The sequence below is a fragment of the Gymnodraco acuticeps genome, unplaced genomic scaffold (assembly GCF_902827175.1).
Source record: "Gymnodraco acuticeps unplaced genomic scaffold, fGymAcu1.1, whole genome shotgun sequence".
NCBI classification, from domain to species: Eukaryota; Metazoa; Chordata; class Actinopteri; order Perciformes; family Bathydraconidae; genus Gymnodraco; species Gymnodraco acuticeps.
This window is the reverse complement of record NW_022992040.1, coordinates 974,413-996,008: the sequence shown is the minus strand read 5'-3', so window position 1 is coordinate 996,008 and position 21,596 is coordinate 974,413. Positions and strand designations below refer to the sequence as shown.

The 21,596-nt window shown below is 41.1% G+C and overlaps 2 protein-coding genes across 3 annotated transcripts; both read left to right on the top strand.

Moving 5' to 3' along the window:
• The first annotated feature begins 425 nt into the window (after nucleotides 1–425).
• Nucleotides 426–5,041, top strand: klhl31 (kelch-like family member 31). 2 transcript variants are annotated; one of them, XM_034201850.1, is made up of 3 exons: nucleotides 426–513; nucleotides 1,296–2,498; nucleotides 2,595–5,041. In XM_034201850.1, the coding sequence occupies exons 2-3, from the start codon at nucleotides 1,324–1,326 to the stop codon at nucleotides 3,325–3,327; spliced, it is 1,908 nt and encodes a 635-aa protein (XP_034057741.1). In that variant the 5' UTR covers nucleotides 426–513; nucleotides 1,296–1,323; the 3' UTR covers nucleotides 3,328–5,041. The 2 variants fall into 2 exon arrangements, with proteins under 2 accessions (XP_034057741.1, XP_034057742.1); XM_034201851.1 differs by having other exon boundaries at nucleotides 428–513; nucleotides 1,299–2,498.
• A 476-nt stretch (nucleotides 5,042–5,517) lies between these two features.
• On the top strand, nucleotides 5,518–18,863 carry gclc (glutamate-cysteine ligase, catalytic subunit). Its single transcript, XM_034201842.1, has 16 exons — nucleotides 5,518–6,145; nucleotides 7,085–7,197; nucleotides 14,082–14,264; nucleotides 14,663–14,776; nucleotides 15,466–15,524; nucleotides 15,679–15,815; nucleotides 15,946–16,020; nucleotides 16,178–16,294; nucleotides 16,500–16,638; nucleotides 16,740–16,852; nucleotides 16,933–17,025; nucleotides 17,147–17,251; nucleotides 17,346–17,427; nucleotides 17,648–17,757; nucleotides 17,898–18,018; nucleotides 18,134–18,863. The coding sequence occupies exons 1-16, from the start codon at nucleotides 5,996–5,998 to the stop codon at nucleotides 18,313–18,315; spliced, it is 1,893 nt and encodes a 630-aa protein (XP_034057733.1). The 5' UTR covers nucleotides 5,518–5,995; the 3' UTR covers nucleotides 18,316–18,863.
• The last annotated feature ends 2,733 nt before the right edge of the window (nucleotides 18,864–21,596 follow it).

Below are 21,596 nucleotides of genomic sequence, written 5' to 3'. Positions count from 1 at the left end.
TGAGCTTAATGACACTCCATTTGGGCAAATACTTTACTTCATGTGCTTGTAATGAGGTGGTGCTAAAGTCCTGTACCCATGTATATTTCAACTTTCTGATGTATTGCATTCAAGACCAGGCCCATCAATAAATCAAGGTCATTATAGAGTATTCTAAAAATATAGAGGAAGTGTTTCTTCCTTGATACTATGACAAGATGCTTTGCTAAGAAAGCTGATGACCTTTTTCTAAACAATGGCCGAATGAAACTTTTCATGTGACGTAGCAGGTTAGCCCTCACAGTTTGTTGACATCAACAGATTGGAAGCTATTGTGAGACCCTATGTTGGATCGGGGTTTTGTGGTCCCCCTCCTGCCACAAGCATATCACAATACTTGATTGGCATTCACTCTCCTAGAGGAGGAGTTAACCATAAGTCTCTTTCAGCTGGGCTGACTGCTGCTCTCTCTCTCTTGCTCCAGTAACTGGAGGCACAAGTTCCTTCTTCCCCAGCCTCAACTTCATTTTGCAGGTAAGTGCAGCTTCTAAATGCTAAATCTATCACTATTTTCAAAAGGATAAACCAATTTGTTGCAGATAATGCTTCAGTGTTTGTTAGTAATTTAAGAACAGAAACTGACCTCTTTCCTCACTTAGGTAGGATTCAAAGGACTGACATATTGTAAAAAGTTGTAGAGATTTTTGTTTTACACATAGCATGGTGACAGTATGTCTCCGATTGTCTAGGGTTAAGAGTAAATCATGTGAGGATTGTTTTTTTCTATGAAACTTTTTTGTCTTGTAGATTGTGTACATTACTTATTCAGGACAAGCCTAATCGAATGTTAAATACAATTAAGTAAAGAAAGGAGAGTGTTTGCCCTAATTTGAACTTTAAGAGTCAGAGGACATGAGGCCGGCTGCTCAGATCTCAAAGTCTATAAAAGGAACGTCATGGGTGAGCTGTCCAGAGTTGCTATTCCTGGACCTACAGCTGATAAACTGTGACAGATGCAAAGAGGGGGCTGTTTACGCACTCTCTTTCTCTCTCCAGCATCACCTGGCAGCATGTGTGCTTTCAAAGGTGTCAAATCCTGGTAGTGTCTGAATAAATAAAGGCAATCAATACTTAGATACAAGAAAGGACAACAGGTCCGCAAGACAGCATAAAATCATTTATAACAATATATGAATATACAGTAGTAGTCTTGTGAACCCTTAAATCCCATCAAGTTTCACTTGTACCAAATAATGTATTTATGATTTATCTGCATAATTTGTCCCTTTTCTGACAAGTTTTATTTATATTTTCAGAAGCTCTGGGCCATATTCCGCTGCTGCCATGGCACCCAAAAAGAACAAATCGACCAAAAAGAATAAAGGAGACATAAATGAAATTACCATAATGGTCGAGGACAGCCCTGTCAACAAGATCAATGGGCTGCACACTCTGTTGGAAGGAGGAAATGGCTTCAACTGCATTTCAACCGAAGTTACTGATTCTGTGTATGCCCCAAACCTGCTGGAGGGTTTGAGCAGCATGAGGCAGGACAGCTTCCTCTGCGATCTAACCATCTCCACCAAGTCAAAGTCATTTGATGTTCACAAGGTAGTCATGGCGTCCTGCAGCGAGTACATTCGAAACATCTTGAAGAAGGATTCAACCCTCCAGACGATCGACCTAAACGACCTCTCACCTGCCGGCCTCGCCACAGCGATTACATATGCATACTCTGGAAAGCTGACCCTGTCGCTGTACAGCATTGGCAGCACCATCGCCGCCGCCATAATGCTGCAGATCCGCACCTTAGTGAAGATGTGCAGTGATTTCCTCATGCAGGAGCTCAGCGTGGAGAACTGCATGTATGTGGGCAACATTGCTGATGCCTACGACCTCAAAGAAACAAAGGAAGCATCTCAAAAGTTCATGCGGGATAACTTCATTGAGTTCTCTGAGATGGAGCAGTTCCTGAAGCTCACCTACGAGCAAATCAGTGATTTCCTATCAGACGATTCCCTGCATCTTCCCTCTGAGATCACAGCCTTCCAGATCGCCATGAAGTGGTTGGACTTTGATGAGAAGAGGTTGAAGTATGCTGCGGATCTCCTTACTCTCATCCGCTTCGGCACCATCTCTGCCCAAGACCTGGTGAATCATGTCCAGAGTGCACCCAGAATGATGCAAGACCCCGAGTGCCACCGTCTCCTTGTTGATGCCATGAATTACCATCTGCTGCCATACCAACAGAACATCCTCCAGTCCCGCAGAACAAAGGTGCGCGGTGGCCTCAAGGTGATATTCACAGTTGGTGGACGCCCTGCCTTGACAGAGAAATCCCTCAGCAAAGAAGTTCTCTACAGAGATGAAGATAACGTGTGGAATAAGTTGACAGAAATGCCAGCAAAGAGCTTCAATCAATGCGTGGCAGTCTTGGACGGCTTCCTGTATGTAGCAGGTGGCGAGGACCAGAATGATGCAAGGAACCAAGCTAAACATGCTGTTGGCAACTTCTGCAGGTAAGAGCTAACAGTTACAGTTGACTTTTTAAAATGTTGTCATGTCAGTTTGTGTAGAATGAGAAATGAACTGTAAATCCCTCTCACTATCTATAGATATGACCCCCGCTTCAACACTTGGATTCACTTGAGCAACATGATCCAGAAGCGCACACACTTTAGCCTCAACATCTTCAATGGCCTTCTGTTTGCCATTGGAGGGCGAAATGGTGATGGCGTTCAGGCCTCGGTGGAGTGCTACGTGCCCTCCTCCAACCAGTGGCAGATGAAAGCTCCCATGGAGGTGCCCCGCTGCTGTCACGGCAGCTCCCTCATCGAGGGCAAGATCCTTGTTTCCGGTGGTTACATCAACAACGCTTACTCCAGAGCTGTGTGCTCGTACGACCCCTCCACCGACAGCTGGCAGGATAAGAGCAGTCTGAGCACGCCTCGAGGCTGGCATTGCGCTGCCACCGTGGGAGACCGGGCCTACGTCATTGGTGGTAGTCAGTTGGGAGGTCGTGGGGAGAGGGTGGATGTCCTCGCCGTTGAGTCTTACAACCCTCACGGCGGGCAGTGGAGCTACTGCGCACCTCTCCACACAGGAGTGAGCACGGCTGGTATTTGTGTTTTGAACAGCAAGGTGTATCTCCTCGGAGGCTGGAACGAGGGCGAGAAGAAGTACAAGAAATGCATTCAGTTGTACAACCCTGACCTCAATGATTGGACTGAGGATGATGAATTGCCGGAATCTACGGTTGGCATTTCATGCTGTGTCGTCACCATACCCACAAGGAAAACACGAGAGTCCAGAGCCAGTTCGGTGTCTTCAGCACCAGTTAGTATATAAAAGTTTAGATCATAATAATGTAGTTCACATGTTATGTCTAAAGTTCTCTATCTTTTCTGGTGCATAAATCTTGGTTTTAACTCTACCAATAGATGCTTTTTTCGTGGCTAAGATGATATCTAAATTGTCATCAACTTTTTTTCAGATGAGCAAAAATGTATAAAAAGAAAGGACTACAAATTTGGAAACTTAAAATATATTTAAAAACAAATATATTCAGTTGTTTTAGAGTTTAATAATTGGTATAATTAAGGTCAAATTATGTTCACAATAAAGACCTGACTAATCTTGTCGTTTCAAAACGGAAATATACCTTTGGGGCCAATTAAGTTGGGATAAGTGTATTAGCCCTTCTTTCTATAGCAAATATAATGTAATTTAGGAGTCGAATGAAAGGTATAAAAATGGAAAATCACTGCTGTTTTTTAGATTAATCAATGACACGATTGTCTTTTTCACTCAGCGTCATAACATTATAATAGTGTGTTGTTTGTATGCAGCACTGTCATCAATAATGTAGGATTTTGTGACCGTCCTTCTAATGACAACTATAATAGCTACTGTGATTCTTAGATACTTGAACAGAATATTGGGCTAGAACTGGAATAAGTGTTGGCATCTCCTACCAGGAGTAGGTGCTTGTGATTAATTTGTTCAACACAACACACAGTAAAGCTGCAGTGCTCTACATGCGTCTCATGTACAGCACTCAGATGTCTTGTGTGGTGTGTTGTTGGTTCTTCATAAACACTATCAGAGCAAAGAAGTGGATTTTGATGGGAAAATGTTGGAGTCATGAAGGGTAAATGGGTTGCAATATGACAGCAATAAACTATTTTGTAAAAAATAAAAATAGAAGTTAGGAAAAACAATGTCAGCCTGAGCTTTCCTGGAAGTGATGTATTCCCTGACTGCTCATGTATTTTATTTGTTTTGTTTGTTTTTAAATTAAATAGATGAAGTGTAAGCTACACTGAGCCATGATCATTTATTAAAATAATTTTCATGCAAGGTTTTATTATTTTTATTATATTATATGTGGGTTTCTGAAGAGGTGTACTTGTGCGACACAAGTCAGGTCAAGGTTTAGCACAATTTATAAGCAAAAAGGTTGACACATACACAGGATCATTTGGATATTTCAACTTTAAATAGATTTGCCTTACCGGACAAAGTACAGTTATAATTGAAGATAGCCAATGCAAGGATTCAGCGACACCAGATTTGTGTGGGGTTAACTGCAGTATTTGTGGATAGGATTGTAAAGTGACGAGGCAATTTTGAGATATAATCATGACATAAGCGCTTTTGATTTCCTGTTTTTAGTCCTGCATTGGTGGTGAAAAGGGCATGTGCAGTAAAGTTCATTACCATTGAGGTAATGTTTCAGGAAAAGGCTTTGAGTCTGCCTTTAGTTAATAAAAAAAACACATAGAGCTTCTAATAATTTACACTGTAAAAATATGTAGCACTGTGAGAGTGAGGGTCTTAGACATACAGGATTCAAATAAAGGACTATTATTATAATCTTTGATGTATTCTTGTCAAATCAAACCCAAAGAGTCTAAGCCAAAAAAATCTGAGAAAATTAAGTGTTTTAAGAGTTTAACCATATCCTTATTTGCGCAGATGTCAGTGCAATTCAATGCCCTATAACTTGTGTATCCACCCATGCATGTTCAAGTACACACACCTATATAAAAAGTTGAAGGTGCTGTGTCATTATTACATCACTGTTTCTTCCAGGTTGTTGCATTCAGGTGCTCTGGATAAGTAGGTCCTTCCCAAAGGTTGGTTATAAACTTGACTCTTGATGTTTTAAACAGGGTTGTCGAAATGATAAGACAAGGGACAAATAAAAAGTAACTTTTATCTTTCAGCAAAAGCCAGTGAAAATAAATAAGCTCGCCAAAAGAAAGAGAAAGAAAGAAAGAAGCAGGATCCAGTATTTGGGAGAAATATGAACATAAACAACTAGGATTACTTTGTATATCACAGAAAAGTTCATTCTTATCTTGTAATGTGTACCTTGCTATCAGTAACACAATATTTCCAGCACTACATGAACGCAGCACCACTACCTGATATGATTGACAGGTGTGGGAGGAGCCTATGGGTCGAGGAATGCTGAGTCACCGTGACGTCTCCCGCCCTATGCTCCCGCCCCGCCTGACGCCATCACGTGCGTAAAACCAGGAGGGCGTACATATGCACAACACAGCGAGACTGAGGTGCAGAAGACTGGTTTGGCAAAAACGACCTGACCTCCCGGTTCACTCTGCTGTCAGCACATCACATAACAACACTTGAACGGACCAGTAACGTGGTCGGTAACCGAGTCGAGTCTAGCAGGCCACACCAGCTTCTCGGGTTGTGCTTTACCGGGCTGTGCAGAGTGCAGACATTAGCAAGTGATGAGCAAGGGCCTGTTTCTTCTGAATGCCCCGCTAAGGTTACCGACAGGGCAAGCTTAACGCTTAACTTAAAAACACCTGTTTTCCGCCTGTGAACCCTTGGACAGCACCGCAAGGACCCGGGCTCTGTCGTTTGTTTGGACCGACACTTCATGCTAGCTCCGCCCCAGGTGGACACACTAGCTAGCTAGCTAACGCTCAGCGTGCAAGTTGATTTAAGACAACAGCAGCAGCACCTCTAGTCTGTCTGTGCGATGGGTCTGCTGTCACAGGGCTCTCCAACGAACTGGGAGGAAACCAAGAAGTATGCCGACCACATCAGAAAGCACGGTATTATTCAGTTTCTCAACATCTACAACAAGTTGAAGGAGCGACAGAAAGATGTGTTGAAATGGGGCGATGAGGTAAGAAAGGAGCTCTTTTATCTTAGAAAGTGCTGCTGCTGCCTTTGATCTCTCTGCGTGATGCAATAGTGATCCTTCATTGACATAAATAACATTAGTTTTTATGATCGTTTCTGCAAAATTAAAATGCAACCTTACATTGTGTAATATCTTAAAAAGAAAGATTGTCATGCATCTACATGCACATGTTCCTACTAAAACGCTGCATACTGTGTTTAGGTTAGTTGTCAACAAGGTGTTAGTTGTTGTCACTTGTTGCATTGTTAGCCTAGTTACTAATGGTTATTCACTTGCAAAAAGTATATCTTAAAGAGCTGCTTATAAATGTTATTCCTGAGTATTACTGCATTCAACCACTGACCATCCCACCCCCTATTTTCTGTTTTGTTTATCTGTTTTTGTATTTTTCTTTGTTTTCTTTGTTGTTTTTTATTCTCTGTCAAAGTGTCTTTGAGTGTCTAGAAAAGCGCTATACAAGTATCATGTATATTATTATTACAATCATGCCGTTTCCTAGTGACTGCATAATGAATAAAACACCCAGGCAGTATTACTTGTAATACATGAAGACTCCCCATGTTGAGTAAACTTGAACGTAAATCCTGTTTCATTATCCTTTGTTAACAAACAGTTAGGAACACATTACATTTTGCCCGCCACCCAGTCCACAAAAGTTCTCAAAGTGTTTTGATTTTGAACATTGTGGAATGCTGTTTTTATAGATTAATCCCTCTTTCAGACAGGGGATTAGAGGGTAGCAGAGTCCGAGTCAAGGAAACATAACTGATGAATTGGAGTTGATGTGCTGCCGTCTGATCTTGAACATGGCTGCTTTGTGCCTTAGTTTAGTGATGATTGAAAACCGTAAAAGAAATGAAAAGAGTGCTTAACAAGAATGTATTTCATGGATCCTGCTTATGTTCGATGGTTTGCTTTTAGGTTGAGTACATGTTGGTTGAATTGGACGACAAAGATGAGAAGGTTCGACTCGTACTGTCTGCCGGAGATCATTTGGAAACCCTCCAAGAACAGGGCGAAAATATAAACCCCAAGTAAGTAAGCTTGCCACAGAATAAACGCAGCTGAATGTAATACATAAGATCTATCCGTCTTGATACTGTGTCGTTTTAAACAAGAACCTTTTTCTCTTTAACTTTGTGTCCTTCCTTGCTCAAGTCAAAGTTATCTGTCTCGCATTCAGAAATAGCAACGCCATAGGCGGTGCGTGAGGCTCAGGTTTGGGAAGGCTAAATAACTTGTTTTACCTGACGCTGCCTGCCTCCGGCGTCTATAGAAAAGAGATCAACTCAGTGAAAGCACGGGCACCGCCTGATCAGAGCTCAGTGTCCGGAGTTTAAATCTATTAAGTATAAAGGAAATACAGTTTAAACTGCTGTATGAAGAGAAGACGCCGACGTGTCACACTTATCATTCATATCACATTATCAATCAGATCATCGATCATATAATATATCATATATTTCTTTACCTGAGTCAGCTGAGCCGTATATGGCCGTGCAACACTTACATTGTCACATACTGTATGCAGAAGTATTATTTTAAGCAACACATTAAGTTGACGAAACACTCGAGACAAATGTAATTAAAGTCAGATCCACTGGTGTTTTTTTTTTTGTTTTTTTTTCGTGCAGTGATATCATAATTGTTAATGTCCGCATTCAGACACTTTTTCTTTCACCAGCTGTATTCACCTTGCAGGTGGCTATGTGGCTTGTGACTATGTGGCTTGTATCCTAGATTATATGTTTAAGTCATGGATGTTTAAAGTTCATATTTGTCTAATATTAGTTTACTTTGCTAACCCCGCCCCTTTCACGTGAACACGCTCTCAGCTGGAGAGAAAAACCCTGGCTTGATTTACTGAGTTGATAACCAGCGTCGTAGGACCGCTTAGCGAGAGCGCGTTTGTTAGGGTTAGTTAAGATATCATAACTCAAACGTATCCAGGGTCTGTTGAACTGGCTTCGTAGTACGGGGCACAGGTGGCTGCATAGCAGCGCTAATGTCAAAGACACACACATTATACATTATATTTTTCTTTTACCATGCAGTGACAAAAATATTTGGGAAGGCTTAGCCTTCCCTAGCCTACAGTACCCGCCGCCCCTGAGCAACGCTTAAATTCATTAATCTGAATGAATGCACGTCATATGCCAAGAGTGCTGTTGTCAGTTTGTGGTTTTGTTCTGGATTACAGAGAGCTAACAACTGGCTATTTTCGGGTTTTAAAAGTATGGTGCTTAAATGAACCTTAGCCTTTTTGTTAAGTGCATGATAAAAGTACAGGCTGTATAGAAGTCAATTTGTCATTCATCATGTGCACACATTTCCAGGTATTGTTTTGTTATCTCTAAAGCTGCTACACACCCACATAGTTATTGTGGCAGATTAGATCCTGTAGGATCTGTTGAACCCATTGGACGAGAATGTAAACATGAAGAGCGACTTTTGAAGAGTGAGACAGCTCTCTAGAGAAACGTGTGAATTTGAGATGAACTACAAACACTGTAGCTGCTCAGTTGAGGGTTATGTTGGTAAAGTGTATAAGAAAAGCTAACATTATTCACCTGCTGCAAACTTGAAAATAACTTTTAGGGATTTTTCTGCATTTCTCTTGTTTGCCACTCGGGCTACATTCAGTTTCTAAACTTTATTTGTGTGGCTATTTCAAACTGCTTCATCCTCATAAAGATAAATGAGAGAGGCGGGCAGTATCTCCCTGCAGTCCCACCGGGTTTCACTCACACTGAATTTGCCTTCATGCCTATAGGCTATATTAGAGAATTTGACTTTCAAAGTCATTGTTCATTCATCATCCGTATAACATGTGATGATTACAAACAATTCTGATCCCTTTTACAATGCAGCAGAGTTTCTCCTCTAGCTGTGCACACCCTGATCTTTACCACAAACACGGTCAGGATTCAAAGTCTTTCAAACGATTATGCGCGCATTAACTGCTCCGTCCTGTTCTCTCTCCTGTTCCCATTCATGACTCCGACACATAGCTATTGACCTCACTGTAGGGATTATATCATCAGTGAGCCATTTTCCTCTCTCCCTGTCAATCATTAAGTGCTGCTCTACTCTTTATGGGACTTTTATGGCACATTTCCACTGCAGCGGGGTAGCCCCGTTTAAGCGTCCTCGCTCAGGCCTCGGGCTGGCCGTCCGAGGCCGTGGCGCATTTCCATTACAGTTTAGGACCTGGGGTAGCAACGCAGTGTAGGTGGGGCGATCGGCTTTTTTTTTCACATTTCGAGTTGTTCCGTCGAGCTCCCGCTGGATTTGATCATCCCCAATGAGGAACGTCGTCACCTCCTCGGTCGACCACGGTGTGCTTTTCTTTGACGTTGCCATTTTTGTAGCTCCTCCGTTTACAAAAATGCTGTGTATAAAAATGCTGCAAGCTTGCTTCTAGATATATATGCGACGCTAGGGATGGTCCCGCGCGCGAACCTGTGACGATTCTCTCTGACCAATCAGCAGTCGAGAGTGTTGACGTCACTAGTTCAGCCCTGGCCCTGGTCTGATAGAACCACGATTTTATGGGGCCGGAAAAAGTACCCGCTAGCCGGTGCTACGCTATATGGAAAGTAGTGTTGTCACGATACCAACATTTTGGTTTCGATAACGATACCAAGTCAAGAATTGTGATTCCGATTCTTTTTCGATACTTTTCTTAAAAAAAGGGAAACGGTCTTAAATGTAATTATTGTGCTTTATTTCACACCAGAACCATAACACAAACTTTTAAACAATGAGAACAATAAATAAAATAAATTACAAGAATTCGTATTAAATCAAATTAATACATTTCTTACAGACGGGCCTCGTGGTGTCCGTAGGCTTGCCCTCACTGTCAGAGATATAGCTCAAATACTTCCAAATTTTGCTTCTGGCGTCTTTTTTGTCAACAAGCCGAGGCTTGAATTCATGTCCGGGACTCTCGCGGTATCTGCTGCCCGCAGCTGTTTTATAGAAGGAAAACCTCCTTCACTTCATGAAATGGCTGCAGGCAGCATCAGGAGGCAGCGGGATGTGTAACTCCGCTTCTGAGAAGTGCAGCACCAGCGCGCCGAGAGCTGTGCCTTTTTACGCACCGCCTTCGCTGTGTTTACCTTCATCAGAACAGCGAGTGACTGCAGGCTGCTACGTGTTAACCACACACACCTATACACACATCTCTATCTCTACACACATCGAACTGCCCGATTACTCCCCCTTTTATTAGTTGTGTGTGTGTGTGTGTGTGTGTGTGTGTGTGTGTGTGTGTGTGTGTGTGTGTGTGTGTGGTGTGTGTGTGTGTGGTGTGTGTGTGTGTGTGTGTGTGTGGTGTGTGTGGTGTGTGTGTGTGTGTGGGTGTGTGTGTGTGTGTGTGTGTGTGTGTGTGTGTGTGGTGTGGTGTGTGTGTGTGTGTGTGTGTGTGTGTGTGTGTGTGTGTGTGTGTGTGTGTGTGTGTGTGTTGTGTGTGTGTGTTGTGTGTGTGTGTGTGTGTGTGTGTGTGTGTGTGTGTGTGTGTGTGTGTGTGTGTGTGTGTGTGTGTGTGTGTGTGTGTGTGTGTGTGTGTGTGTGTGTGTGTATATAATTTGTTTAATCTTGATGTAGTGCTAAATGCTGTCGGATGTGCACCGGAACGAACGTCACTATCATAATATCTTCTGAAAACAAATGCCAGTGTCACACACCTCCTTCATAGTGCACCTTCACCTCATTTTCCCATCACTGGATTATCTGTAAATCATACAAACAAAACCAAAACGTTGATTTATCTGTTTTCCCGTTTTCGTTTAAAAATTGAATAACGTCGGTTTTTGTTTTTTCCGAAAAAACGACACCGGTTCTTTTTTAAACGTTGTTAATATGTTTTGGATGCATTGTTCTATTATTTGTTCAGGCTGTTAAATACAATTGGCCTCTGTTGCTACCTGCTGGTGAGTAAATATTAAAATCAGTTCAAATTGACAACCGGTCCGCGATTTTTTTTTTTAATGTAGCCTATCTGCCGGTCCTTGGCACAATAAAGATTGGGAACCCCTGATCTATCACATTCGCTAACCTGTCTGTCTTTAAATTCTTTAAACAGCTCTGGATGCCGGTCGGCGGGTGCTTAGCCAAGTTTGATGTGTTGGCTCCCTTGGTTTGCAGGGATCTAAAACATTTCTCACAGACGGGCCTCGTGGTGTCCGTAGGCTTGCCCTCACTGTCAGAGATATAGCTCAAATACTTCCAAATTTCGCTTCTGGCGTCTTTTTTGTCAACAAGCCGAGGCTCAGCGGCAGCTGCACTCCCACTTGCACGAGAGAGGGGAGGGACTTAGAACGTGCTTGAGAGGGGTGGGACTGCAGGCACGGCTGCAGTGCAGGGAATGGAAGCAGAGCGCTGAACACACACGGCTCTTATTAAAAAGGCGCTTTCTCACCGGAGTACTTTTCCCCGTCATTCTTAAAGTACCGATACTAATGAAACAGAGGAATCGTACCGTTTTTAACGGCAGGGTATCGCGGTACCTTTCAAGTATCGGTACACCGTGCAACACTAATGGAAAGGCCACCAAAAACTGGCCTCGCCGCTTGAGGACGATTTAAGGATGCTTAAACGGGGCTACCCGCTGCAGTGGAAATGCGCCATTAGTTCTCTTTCTTCAAAATAAGAGACTTGTTGCTTCCAATTAGAAGTGTCTGATATAGGGGATAACCGTATATTTAGAAATGTTAAAATAATGACAATAGCACACGCATGATTATCGTTTAAATAATACAGTGTGTCTTAAATCATTTCCGTTTCTTTAAATCCTCATGTTTGCGTTTCTTCCCACAACGCCCCAAAGAAAAGTCTAAAAGATTTGTTTCAAATATTGTTATCATGTTTTTGCCACATTGATTGTGAAGTGAAAATCTGATATATCGGCAACGCTAGTTATATACCAAAACTTGTTTTTTTTATTTCACAGTGTTGGTGCACACTAGGGGTGTAACGGTTCACAAACATTTCGGTTCGGTACGTACCTCGGTTTTTTAGTCACGGTTCGGTTCGGTACAGCAGAATTTTTTTTCACAAAACAAAACATATATATATATTTTATTATTATTATTAAACTGTGAATAATGTATTCACTCAAATAAATACAAAATATAATAAAATAAACATTAAGGTGCAGCATTTCGATGAACTGAAATAATCTGTATTTGAACTTTACTGTACTAGTACTCACAAAACAAACTATTAGTTTTGGGTTTTTAATTATTATTAAACTGAATATTCACTCAAATAAATACAAAATATAATAAAATGAACATTAAGGTACAGCATTTCGATGAACTGAAATCATCTGTATTTGAACTGTAGCCTACTGTACTAGCACCTAAGCAGCCAGCTTAACATTATGACTTGCTTGTCATTGTATTTTCATGTTTTTTTAAAGAAAGATTAACTTGTCCACATTGCTTGCCGAAAGGGCAGATCTGCTGGCACTAACAATGTCTCCTGATGTGGAGAAAACCCTCTCGCTAGGGACAGAGGTAGCAGATACAGCCAGGTAGCGCTTTGCTAACATGGCAACATAAGGATATTTGGCGTTTGTAATAGCTTTGGCTCGGTCTGAACTCTCTGCGAGTGGTGGAGGCTCAAATGCTAGCGGGAGTTGGGTTTGCACTTCAGTCTTTTTTCTTTTGGTACCGGTGATATTCACGTTCGGGTGATGCCTTTTCAAGAGTGTGCAAGTTTGATGTATTGCCAGCCGCGTAACCAATTTTAGTTGAACAATGCCGACAAACAGCTTTGGTTCGGTCCACCTGTCTTTGTCCTTCATCCTTGTACGTAACTGCGAAACCAAAATGTTCCCAAACCGGAGACTTCAATGATGCTGGAGGATTTTCGAGCTCAACTTTATCTGCGTTCGCCATTAATTTTTGACAGTTCCTCAAATTACTGACTACATTTGAACGCATCCCTCTGACCAGCTCTCATAGTATGCCTCTCATCCAATGAAATGACTTGCTCGCTCTATGACGTGTTGAACCCAATGTGAGCAAATTACTCTGAATGCTGCGACGCAGCACCTGAGATTACTTCCAAGAAGTTATTCACGTTCTCAATTTTTTTACGTTTAACGTTATATTCGTTCGGTACACTTCGGTACACACCTGTACCGAACCGAAGGGCCCGTACCGAATAATTTCGGTACGTGTACCGTTACACCCCTAGTGCACACACAGTCTCAGTGTTTCATCACTCCCTTCGATTTATACCCAAACATAGTTACTCGCAGAAAAACATTAACATTTGTTTAAACGTCTCCATCCAAATGTACTTAAACACGCTGTGAACAGAGAACTTTTTATTAGCTGGTGTGAGCATATTCAAATCTGAACAAGAGGCAGTTTTTTTTGTTGGCAAAACTGTTAATATGGTAAAAAAAAGAAAATCGGATAAACTCTCAAACATTTAGAGATGATTTCTCTGAGGTCACCCGTCAGAGATAACAATAATTTCTTCTCTTAGAAGCGCTGTTTGCATTTCCAATCTGTAGTGACATTGCTTTAATAAGAGGCATTGTGGGTGCCGCTGTAAACGTGTTGGTACAAGCTTCTGAGTGTTATGTTTGTGTGCTGCCCATGACGTCGGACTGAATCTGTGGAGCCAACTTCACCCAGGGGAAATACCAGGGGCAGTGGGAATAGTGGCGCCGATGCATTCCTCATCACTGCCCCTCTGTCGCACACACCACCGAGCACGCTCCGGAGCACAAATACGTTGCATTTGTTTGCCGTGCCAAGATTACGGCGGACATACGAGCGGTCGGTTCATTCAATCAGAAAGGTCCTCGGCGCGATAACGTTTTTCCTCCATGGCCTCTTTCCTCGCTGACCTATAAAGGGAGACTGTTTTCACAACACTTTTCCTATTTGTACAGCCACCCCACTCTTTGGAGACCGGAGTATGGCAGCTACATGATCGAAGGAACTCCAGGGCAGCCGTACGGAGGGACCATGTCGGAGTTCAACACCGTGGAGGGCAACATGGGGAAGAGGCGACGAGAGGCCTCTTCTGTGCTCAACCAGAACGAAACGCTCTGCACCATCACCTCATTCCCAAGGTGCTTAGTTTTTACAAGAGCAGGTGCTCCAACAGCCTACACTATTCATCATTCGACAGCAAGCCATGTGCAACAAAGAGTTGTTTTCAAGCTATTTATAGAACTGCAACCATAAATTGGTCATTCTACAGAAAGGAAATAAATGTGATCATAAATGAATAATTTTGGCTTTCAAGCTAAACGCTGATCTTATCTTGTCCAATGTGAGCATTTCATGATCTTCCCTTCTCAAAGGAAGATATTGGGCATAATAAATATCTGGTTAGATTTTAGAAAATGATTAGCACTTTTCACACAAAGATAATTACATGGGGAAATGATTGGCTGAATAATTGATGACAGCTCTAATGGTAAGGTGCATCCCTGTAACGTTTGTTTGTGTTTGATCCTTTGTTCAGGTTAGGTTGCCCGGGTTTCACTAAGCCAGAGTACCAGCCGACCCCCGTGGACAAGGGCGTGTCCAAGTCCCTGTTTTTCCCAGATGAGGCCATCAACAGACACCCGAGATTCAGGTAGGTTTCATAACTAAAGTCTTTGTTTTCCTCACTGAAACTAAACACATTAGTTTACTATAAAGCAGGATCATGTTTTCCTTTTGGTCATGATGAGCAACAACTTTGACTAAAGACACATATCATTTAAGAGGCTGTAAGTTAATATGAATTATCTTGCGATAAATCAGCCAATATTAATTGTTGATATATCGGTATTGCTGTATGTGTTTCTGACAGTAATCGACAGTAAGGGGAATACTTACTTCCGGGTGTACAATTCTCCGTTATCCAATGGGAATGGACGCTCACATTGCCTTTTTTAAGGGTAGCCGACACAAACGAATGCCGTGCTTCCATGAGCGTCAAATCCCGCTGCAGATGGGAATACATTGCAATCAGTTGAAAGCTATTTGCGTCCCTTTATGAAGCTGAAGGAGCCTAGGAGCGTCACAACTGCACGCCACGGGACCCTGACCAAACGTCGCTCCTGGACGCTTAGGGAGTGAGAGTGTGTTGGTTTCTGAGAAATGACAGACTGTTGTGTATCTTTTTCTTTAAACGCGTTTGAACGCAACAAGCAATTATTTAGCCTATACTGTCCTCCAATTTACTTTAAAACTGCTCAATATAGGGTAACTGCCTCAAAGATCCAGTATGCATCTGGACAATACCATACTTATTACTTATTATTGTATTTGCTTTTTCAGCGCTCTTACCAGAAACATACGTCACAGAAGGGGAGAGAAAGTTGTAATCAATGTGCCAAGTAAGTTTAAATCAAATGTATCGGTATTATGAGTTACTGTCGTTTTTTTTTTTTTATCTGACATCTACTTCGTCGTTCCTATAAATGTTTTCTGTCAACCAATCAATCTTTTCCTAAACATTTGAGAAACAAAACAATATTCCTTCTGTTTCAGTCTTCAAAGACAAGTGCACTCCATCTCCATTCGTGGAGGAGTTCCCTGAGGACGATGGCGAGGCAGCGCGGGCGGCTCTGCCTGACCATATATACATGGACGCCATGGGCTTCGGCATGGGCAACTGCTGCCTGCAGGTATTGACCAAAAGCCTTGTACATAAGATGCTGTAGCCTGGATTGTTATGAGTTTTTCACAATCGCAGCTTCACAATCACTGAGTGATATATAAATGTACTTCAGCCTCTCTTTTACGATGCTTTTGCAGGTGACATTCCAAGCTTGTAGCATTGATGAGGCGAGATACCTTTATGACCAACTAGCAACATTCTGCCCCATAGTGGTGAGTGGATAGATCCTCTTCAGCTGGACTGATACATAACTAACGATCTTAATCCCAATGTTTTTCTGTAATATGAGTAAATAAGCGGTACAACATTGTGTTGCTTAGTTTCTTGTTCACATAATTGCTATTACTGACAACCGTTTTCTCTCTACAGATGGCGTTGAGTGCAGCTTCACCCTTCTACCGGGGTTTTGTGTCGGATAACGATTGTCGCTGGGGAGTTATTTCTGCCTCTGTGGACGACAGGACACGGGAGGAGCGCGGACTCGTGGTGAGCAGACAGGCTCTTTGCAAACAAAGACACGCTTTGGTGAAAAGTATTTAATTGTGAATAGGCTTTGGGAAGTCTTACCTCTTATTATTCGTGTAAATAATCATAGACAACATACACCAAACAAATTTGACAGAAGAGCTGTTTATGCTTTTGTCTTGTATTTTGAGTATAATGTATAAAATGTCCTTTTTTCCCTTTGCAGCCTTTGAAAAACAACAAATACAGGATCTTCAAGTCAAGATATGATTCAATTGACAGCTACCTGTCCAGCTGCGGTGAGAAGTACAATGACATCGATCTGACAATAGATGAGGAGATCCAGAAGCAGCTGCTGGACGCAGGTACAGGAGAGGAAGTGATAGAAATAGAAATGTCAAAACATGAACATTTCTAATAAATGCTTATGCAGTTTAGAAGTTAACAATTGGATTCCTGTGTGTAGGAATCGACAAACTGCTGGCCCAACACATAGCACACCTCTTCATCCGAGATCCAATCTATGTCCTGCAGGAGAAAATCTACCTAGATGACGAAAACGAATCTGATCACTTTGAGGTGAGCGTTTCTGTATTATTAGAGAAAATATCAAACTCTGTGTCTAAAAGTAGTATAACGTCTATTTTGTCTTCCTGCAGAGCCTGCAGTCGACTAACTGGCAGACGATGAGGTTCAAACCTCCACCTCCCAACTCCGACATTGGCTGGAGAGTCGAGTTTCGTCCCATGGAGGTAAAAAAAAAACGCACTGTTACTTAACTTAGACTTATATTGTAATTTTTGCTTTTATTTGGTAACATGGCTTTGCAAATACAAAAACAGAAATGATAGTAAGTTGCGTTTGACTTTTCAGGTGCAGCTCACTGACTTTGAAAACGCTGCATATGTGGTCTTCGTCGTCCTGCTCACCAGAGTGATCTTGTCCTATAAACTTGACTTTCTGATCCCTCTGTCAAAGGTAAAAAAACAGCCGCACTGCCTAGTTCTTTGTAAAAGTGTGTGTATATATACTTTGCACAGGGTGCTCTGATACATCAACTGTCTTTCATCAGGTCGATGAAAACATGAAGGTAGCACAGAAGAGAAACTCAGTCCAGGAGGGCATGTTCTATTTCCGAAAGGACATCTTCAAAGGTGGGTAAAAAAAAAAAGTGTAACTTTATGTTGATTCTTAAAGGGACTAATATTATACAAAATCACCATTTGTATATCACCTTGTGTAACCTTGGAAGTTGTGTTCATACATTTAAGGTAACATGGAGAGTAATTGATTTAAGAATAGTCTTTTTGGGGGTGAAGTATTTCTTTAAAGTGAGTAAACAGTGGTTGATCCATTCTGATTGTCCATCAATAGGCTGCAACCCGGGCCTTGATGGCGCTGCCACGGCTGAGAATGGCCTGGACACTGATGGTGGGAACGAGGAGTACACACTGATGAGCATCGACACCATCATCAACGGAAAGGTGATTATTTCTCCTTAATATATCTCAACAACTATTGGATATGTTTGCATTCATTTTTGTTAAGACATTCATGGTCTCCAGAGGATGAATCCTAAAGACTGGTATATAAATCTAACAATTACTGCTGTTTTTATCACTAGGAGGGAGTATTTCAAGGGCTTATCCCTATCCTTAACTGCTACCTGGAAAACATGGAAGTGGATGTGGACACAAGGTGCACCATTTTAAACTATCTGAAGCTCATCAAGAAGCGTGCCTCAGGTAAACTTGTATTTAAAAAAAAAAAAAAAAAAATGTTCTTAATATCCAGAAGCAGATTTTCTGTTCCTATAGCTTCAACTCTGCGCGTGACTCTTACTTTTCTGATCTGAAACAGGCGAGCTGATGACCATGGCCAAGTGGATGAGGGAATTTGTTGCCAAGCATCCACAGTATAAGCAGGACAGCGTCCTCACTGACAAGATTAACTACGACCTGTTCCAGAAGTGCGACAAGATAGCAAAAGGGGAGGAGCAGTGCCCGGAGCTCATTGGAAACCCAGTGAACAGGTTCAAATGAGAGGCTGCAGAAAGACACCGTCAATATTCAAATTTGCATGTAAAGGAAGACCAAATGTGTGGCTCATGACAGCGGTCCAATTTGAACAGAATGCAAAACTGCATGTGTGTTGTGAAAAAACACCTGCATCAAATGTTTGTATATATACTGTATCAGATTGTTATGATTACAGAATTATTTTAATAGGGTTAAGACATGCTTACGGTTGTGTAATAGAAATCAGATGTGTATTTATTTTTCTCTGGAAATTAAGTCTATCTGTGTGTGAGAATGTAAATGTAGCAAAGAGTTGTACAGTAGTCTGCTTTTAACCTTGAGTTCTATAAATACTGTATTTCCTCTCTTTAAAACATCAACTTCATGGGCCTTTTTTGTAATTCTAGATTGGAGCTTTCTTTGCATTTGGTAGAGGGTTTTTTTCATTTTCAGAGAAATCTTTGCTTTGCTCTGCTGACGTGGTAATGGGACCTTGAAAGAAGTGAAGCATTGTTTGAAATGTGATGCTGCTTTAAAATAAATCTGCACAAGATTAAAGATATAGTATTAAATGTGTTTTTTATTCTAAATGAGCCGTATGACGATTAACAGGTCCTAAAAGCAATCCAAATAGCCGCATTACACTCCTACAAGAATGCCGGTCGTCAGAATATCTTCATTTTTAAATACTGGTTAGCAGCCAGGACACGATGTTTGCCTCAACATGTTCAGTGTGAGAATTTGCTTGCATTCTATTATAAAAAACTTTAAAATTGTATATGCAGATGGTGCAAGAGCCTTCGGGTGACTTTACCTTGCCTCCCCTCCCCTGAAGAGGTCAAAGGTCAGGGTGAGATCATAAGTCCTGAAGCAGTTGGAACTGCGCCTCTTCACATTCTTACCACTAAAATAACTTTATATTATCTAGTAAAGGAAAAATAATGCAGCCCTTGTTTAAGCTACTTCAGCATGTTACCATAATCTTACTGAGATGTCATGCTAATCTTCAATGTCATTTAAGCGTGTGAGCATGCTAGCATTACAAAATTGCCTGGGCGAGCCAAATCTGCACTAAAAGCCTTGCTAACCAAATATGGTGCCCATCTCAGCCTGTATCATATATAGTAGACAAACTGTACATTGCTATCCCCTCAAAAACATAGTAGCAGATACATTTCCTGGTGATCTTGGAGGTTAAAATAGTTTATTTAAAAAAGAAAAAACTATATGAATTCATCAATCTAGAAAATCCAGGCCCTTTCATTGACCATTTAGAATGAAGAGCCTCTTTTGGAAAAAAATGTAAATACTACATAAGTATACCAGTGCATTTCATTTTTGTTATATCTAACAGCCAATACCTGAACACTATTATCCACAAGGTGGTGCTAAAGAATCACAGCTTTACATAATACTGAGCTGCAGGGGGAAATGAGAGCATCAGTTTGACCTTGTGGACCAGATAATGATTATGGATAGTACATCCTGCCGAGAGACAAGAAACAGACAAGTTAAAGCACACGCAAAATGAAGGCATATTAGAAGAATATAGTGACTAGAGAACAGCCATGTAGTAGTTTGTTGTAAAGCTCACAAATGCAAAGAAAAAACATTACAGAGAATCGATACGTGAGGTTTAATGTGATTTGTTTTAATATGCAGCAGGTCAGTGAATGTTAGAACAGCCATCTGTCCCCACTAATCCTGAGGGAGAAACAGGCCGTTTTTCCCAGCAATATTTTGACCTGTAATAGAAAGCACAGGTGTTACTAATAACAATAATGGCTCTGTTCTATTTGACTGTGTAAGCTAGTGACAGTGATACAGCATGCACAATACAAGGACTCTAAAACTGAAGCATTTTAATTATAATACATTTCATTATTTACACCTGTGCCTTTTCCAGGACAGTTCATAATGTCAATGTGCTGATGCTGTATGTACACTGAATGTTTTACTATTTTTTAAACAAAGAAAGTCAGTCATGGTAGACCATTAGAAACATATGCCTTCAGAGTTACACAAAGTCTGCAACATAACTTTGAGTGAAATGTTGTTATCCAAACACACCTCTGAGTTAATCATCAGGGTCTTGTAACCATAACCCTCTTTCAACAAGATTAATCAAACTGAGGTTGCTCTACTTGTCAATGTTATCATACAAATCATATCCATGATGTAAAACTATGTAGTATGTAACCCATAGAATTATCCTTTTATTATTTATTGTCTTACAGCTTACTCTTTTTATTTTCCGGCTCAAACTTTTTAGTGTTTGATTCAAAGGGCAATTCCATGCAATCAATATTCTGTAATGATTCTGGGTTGAATCCATTGATGAAGTTTATGAGTGGGAAAGTGATATCAGGTGTCCCCTAACTGTCTCAATAAAGGAAGAAGAGGACAATAACTTTAGTGAAATGTACTACTTTAACTACATATTTTAGTTATTTTTCTTGGCCCCAGGTTGTCTACATGCCTGGAGAAGGGGGAGGTGAGTGGATGTTCAGTTGGTTGCAATCTGCAACTACACTCTTAGATGCAGTGTTGGAAGGAGTACTCAGATCCTTTACTCACATAAAAGTAGAAATACTATGGTCTTAAAATACTCCATTACAAGTAAAAGTCGTGATTTCAAAATGTGACTTAAGTAAAAGTACAAAAGTATTATTATCAAAATATACTTAATGTACAAAAAGTAAAAACTACTTATGCAGAATGGATCTTTTCACGTGATTTTTATTGATCCTGTTTTTATACATATAAGAGCATTTTAGTAATGTAGTTTATCAATGTGGACCAAATTCAGATACAATTGTAAACTTAAATACTGTGTAGATTAGTAGTACAGTAGGCTACTGCATTATACCAGATTATCATATCTTTTTTTGAATATATACAAAGTAATTTTGAGTGTTAAAATAAATGTAGTAGAATAAAAAGTACAATGGGTGCAGAGTACGAGTGTAAATTAGCATTAAATGAAAAATACTCAGGTAAATACAAATATGTCATAGTATTAAAAAGAAATGTTATAATTGACCCTTTGCAGCAGCCCTTTTACAGTACTCACATCCCTCGTTAATAATTGACAAGAAGCCTATTTCCTACTATCTACTTAAACAGCTTTAATGTCATCCTTCTGGCTCGGTGTGGCTGCAGCACTCCGGGTCGCCTCCGGTCTGTGGCTCCGGGCTGTGGCTCCTGCAGGCACCGGGCCAGGCTGCTCGGTCCTCCCCTTATTTTCCGCTGAGCGACAGGCGGCTCATTGTGCTTGCACTCGCTCTCTCTCTCTCTCTCTCGCT

What these genes read in the sequence shown, in the direction of transcription:
- gclc (XM_034201842.1), top strand. Translation starts at nt 5,996, where the DNA reads ATGGGTCTGCTGTCACAGGGCTCTCCAACGAACTGGGAGGAAACCAAG. An exon ending in TGTTGAAATGGGGCGATGAG is followed by an intron (nt 6,146 to 7,084) that starts GTAAGAAAGGAG and finishes GTTTGCTTTTAG; the next exon opens with GTTGAGTACATGTTGGTTGA. An exon ending in GGGAGGAGCGCGGACTCGTG is followed by an intron (nt 16,295 to 16,499) that starts GTGAGCAGACAG and finishes TTCCCTTTGCAG; the next exon opens with CCTTTGAAAAACAACAAATA.
- klhl31 (XM_034201850.1), top strand. Translation starts at nt 1,324, where the DNA reads ATGGCACCCAAAAAGAACAAATCGACCAAAAAGAATAAAGGAGACATA. An exon ending in GCTGTTGGCAACTTCTGCAG is followed by an intron (nt 2,499 to 2,594) that starts GTAAGAGCTAAC and finishes CACTATCTATAG; the next exon opens with ATATGACCCCCGCTTCAACA.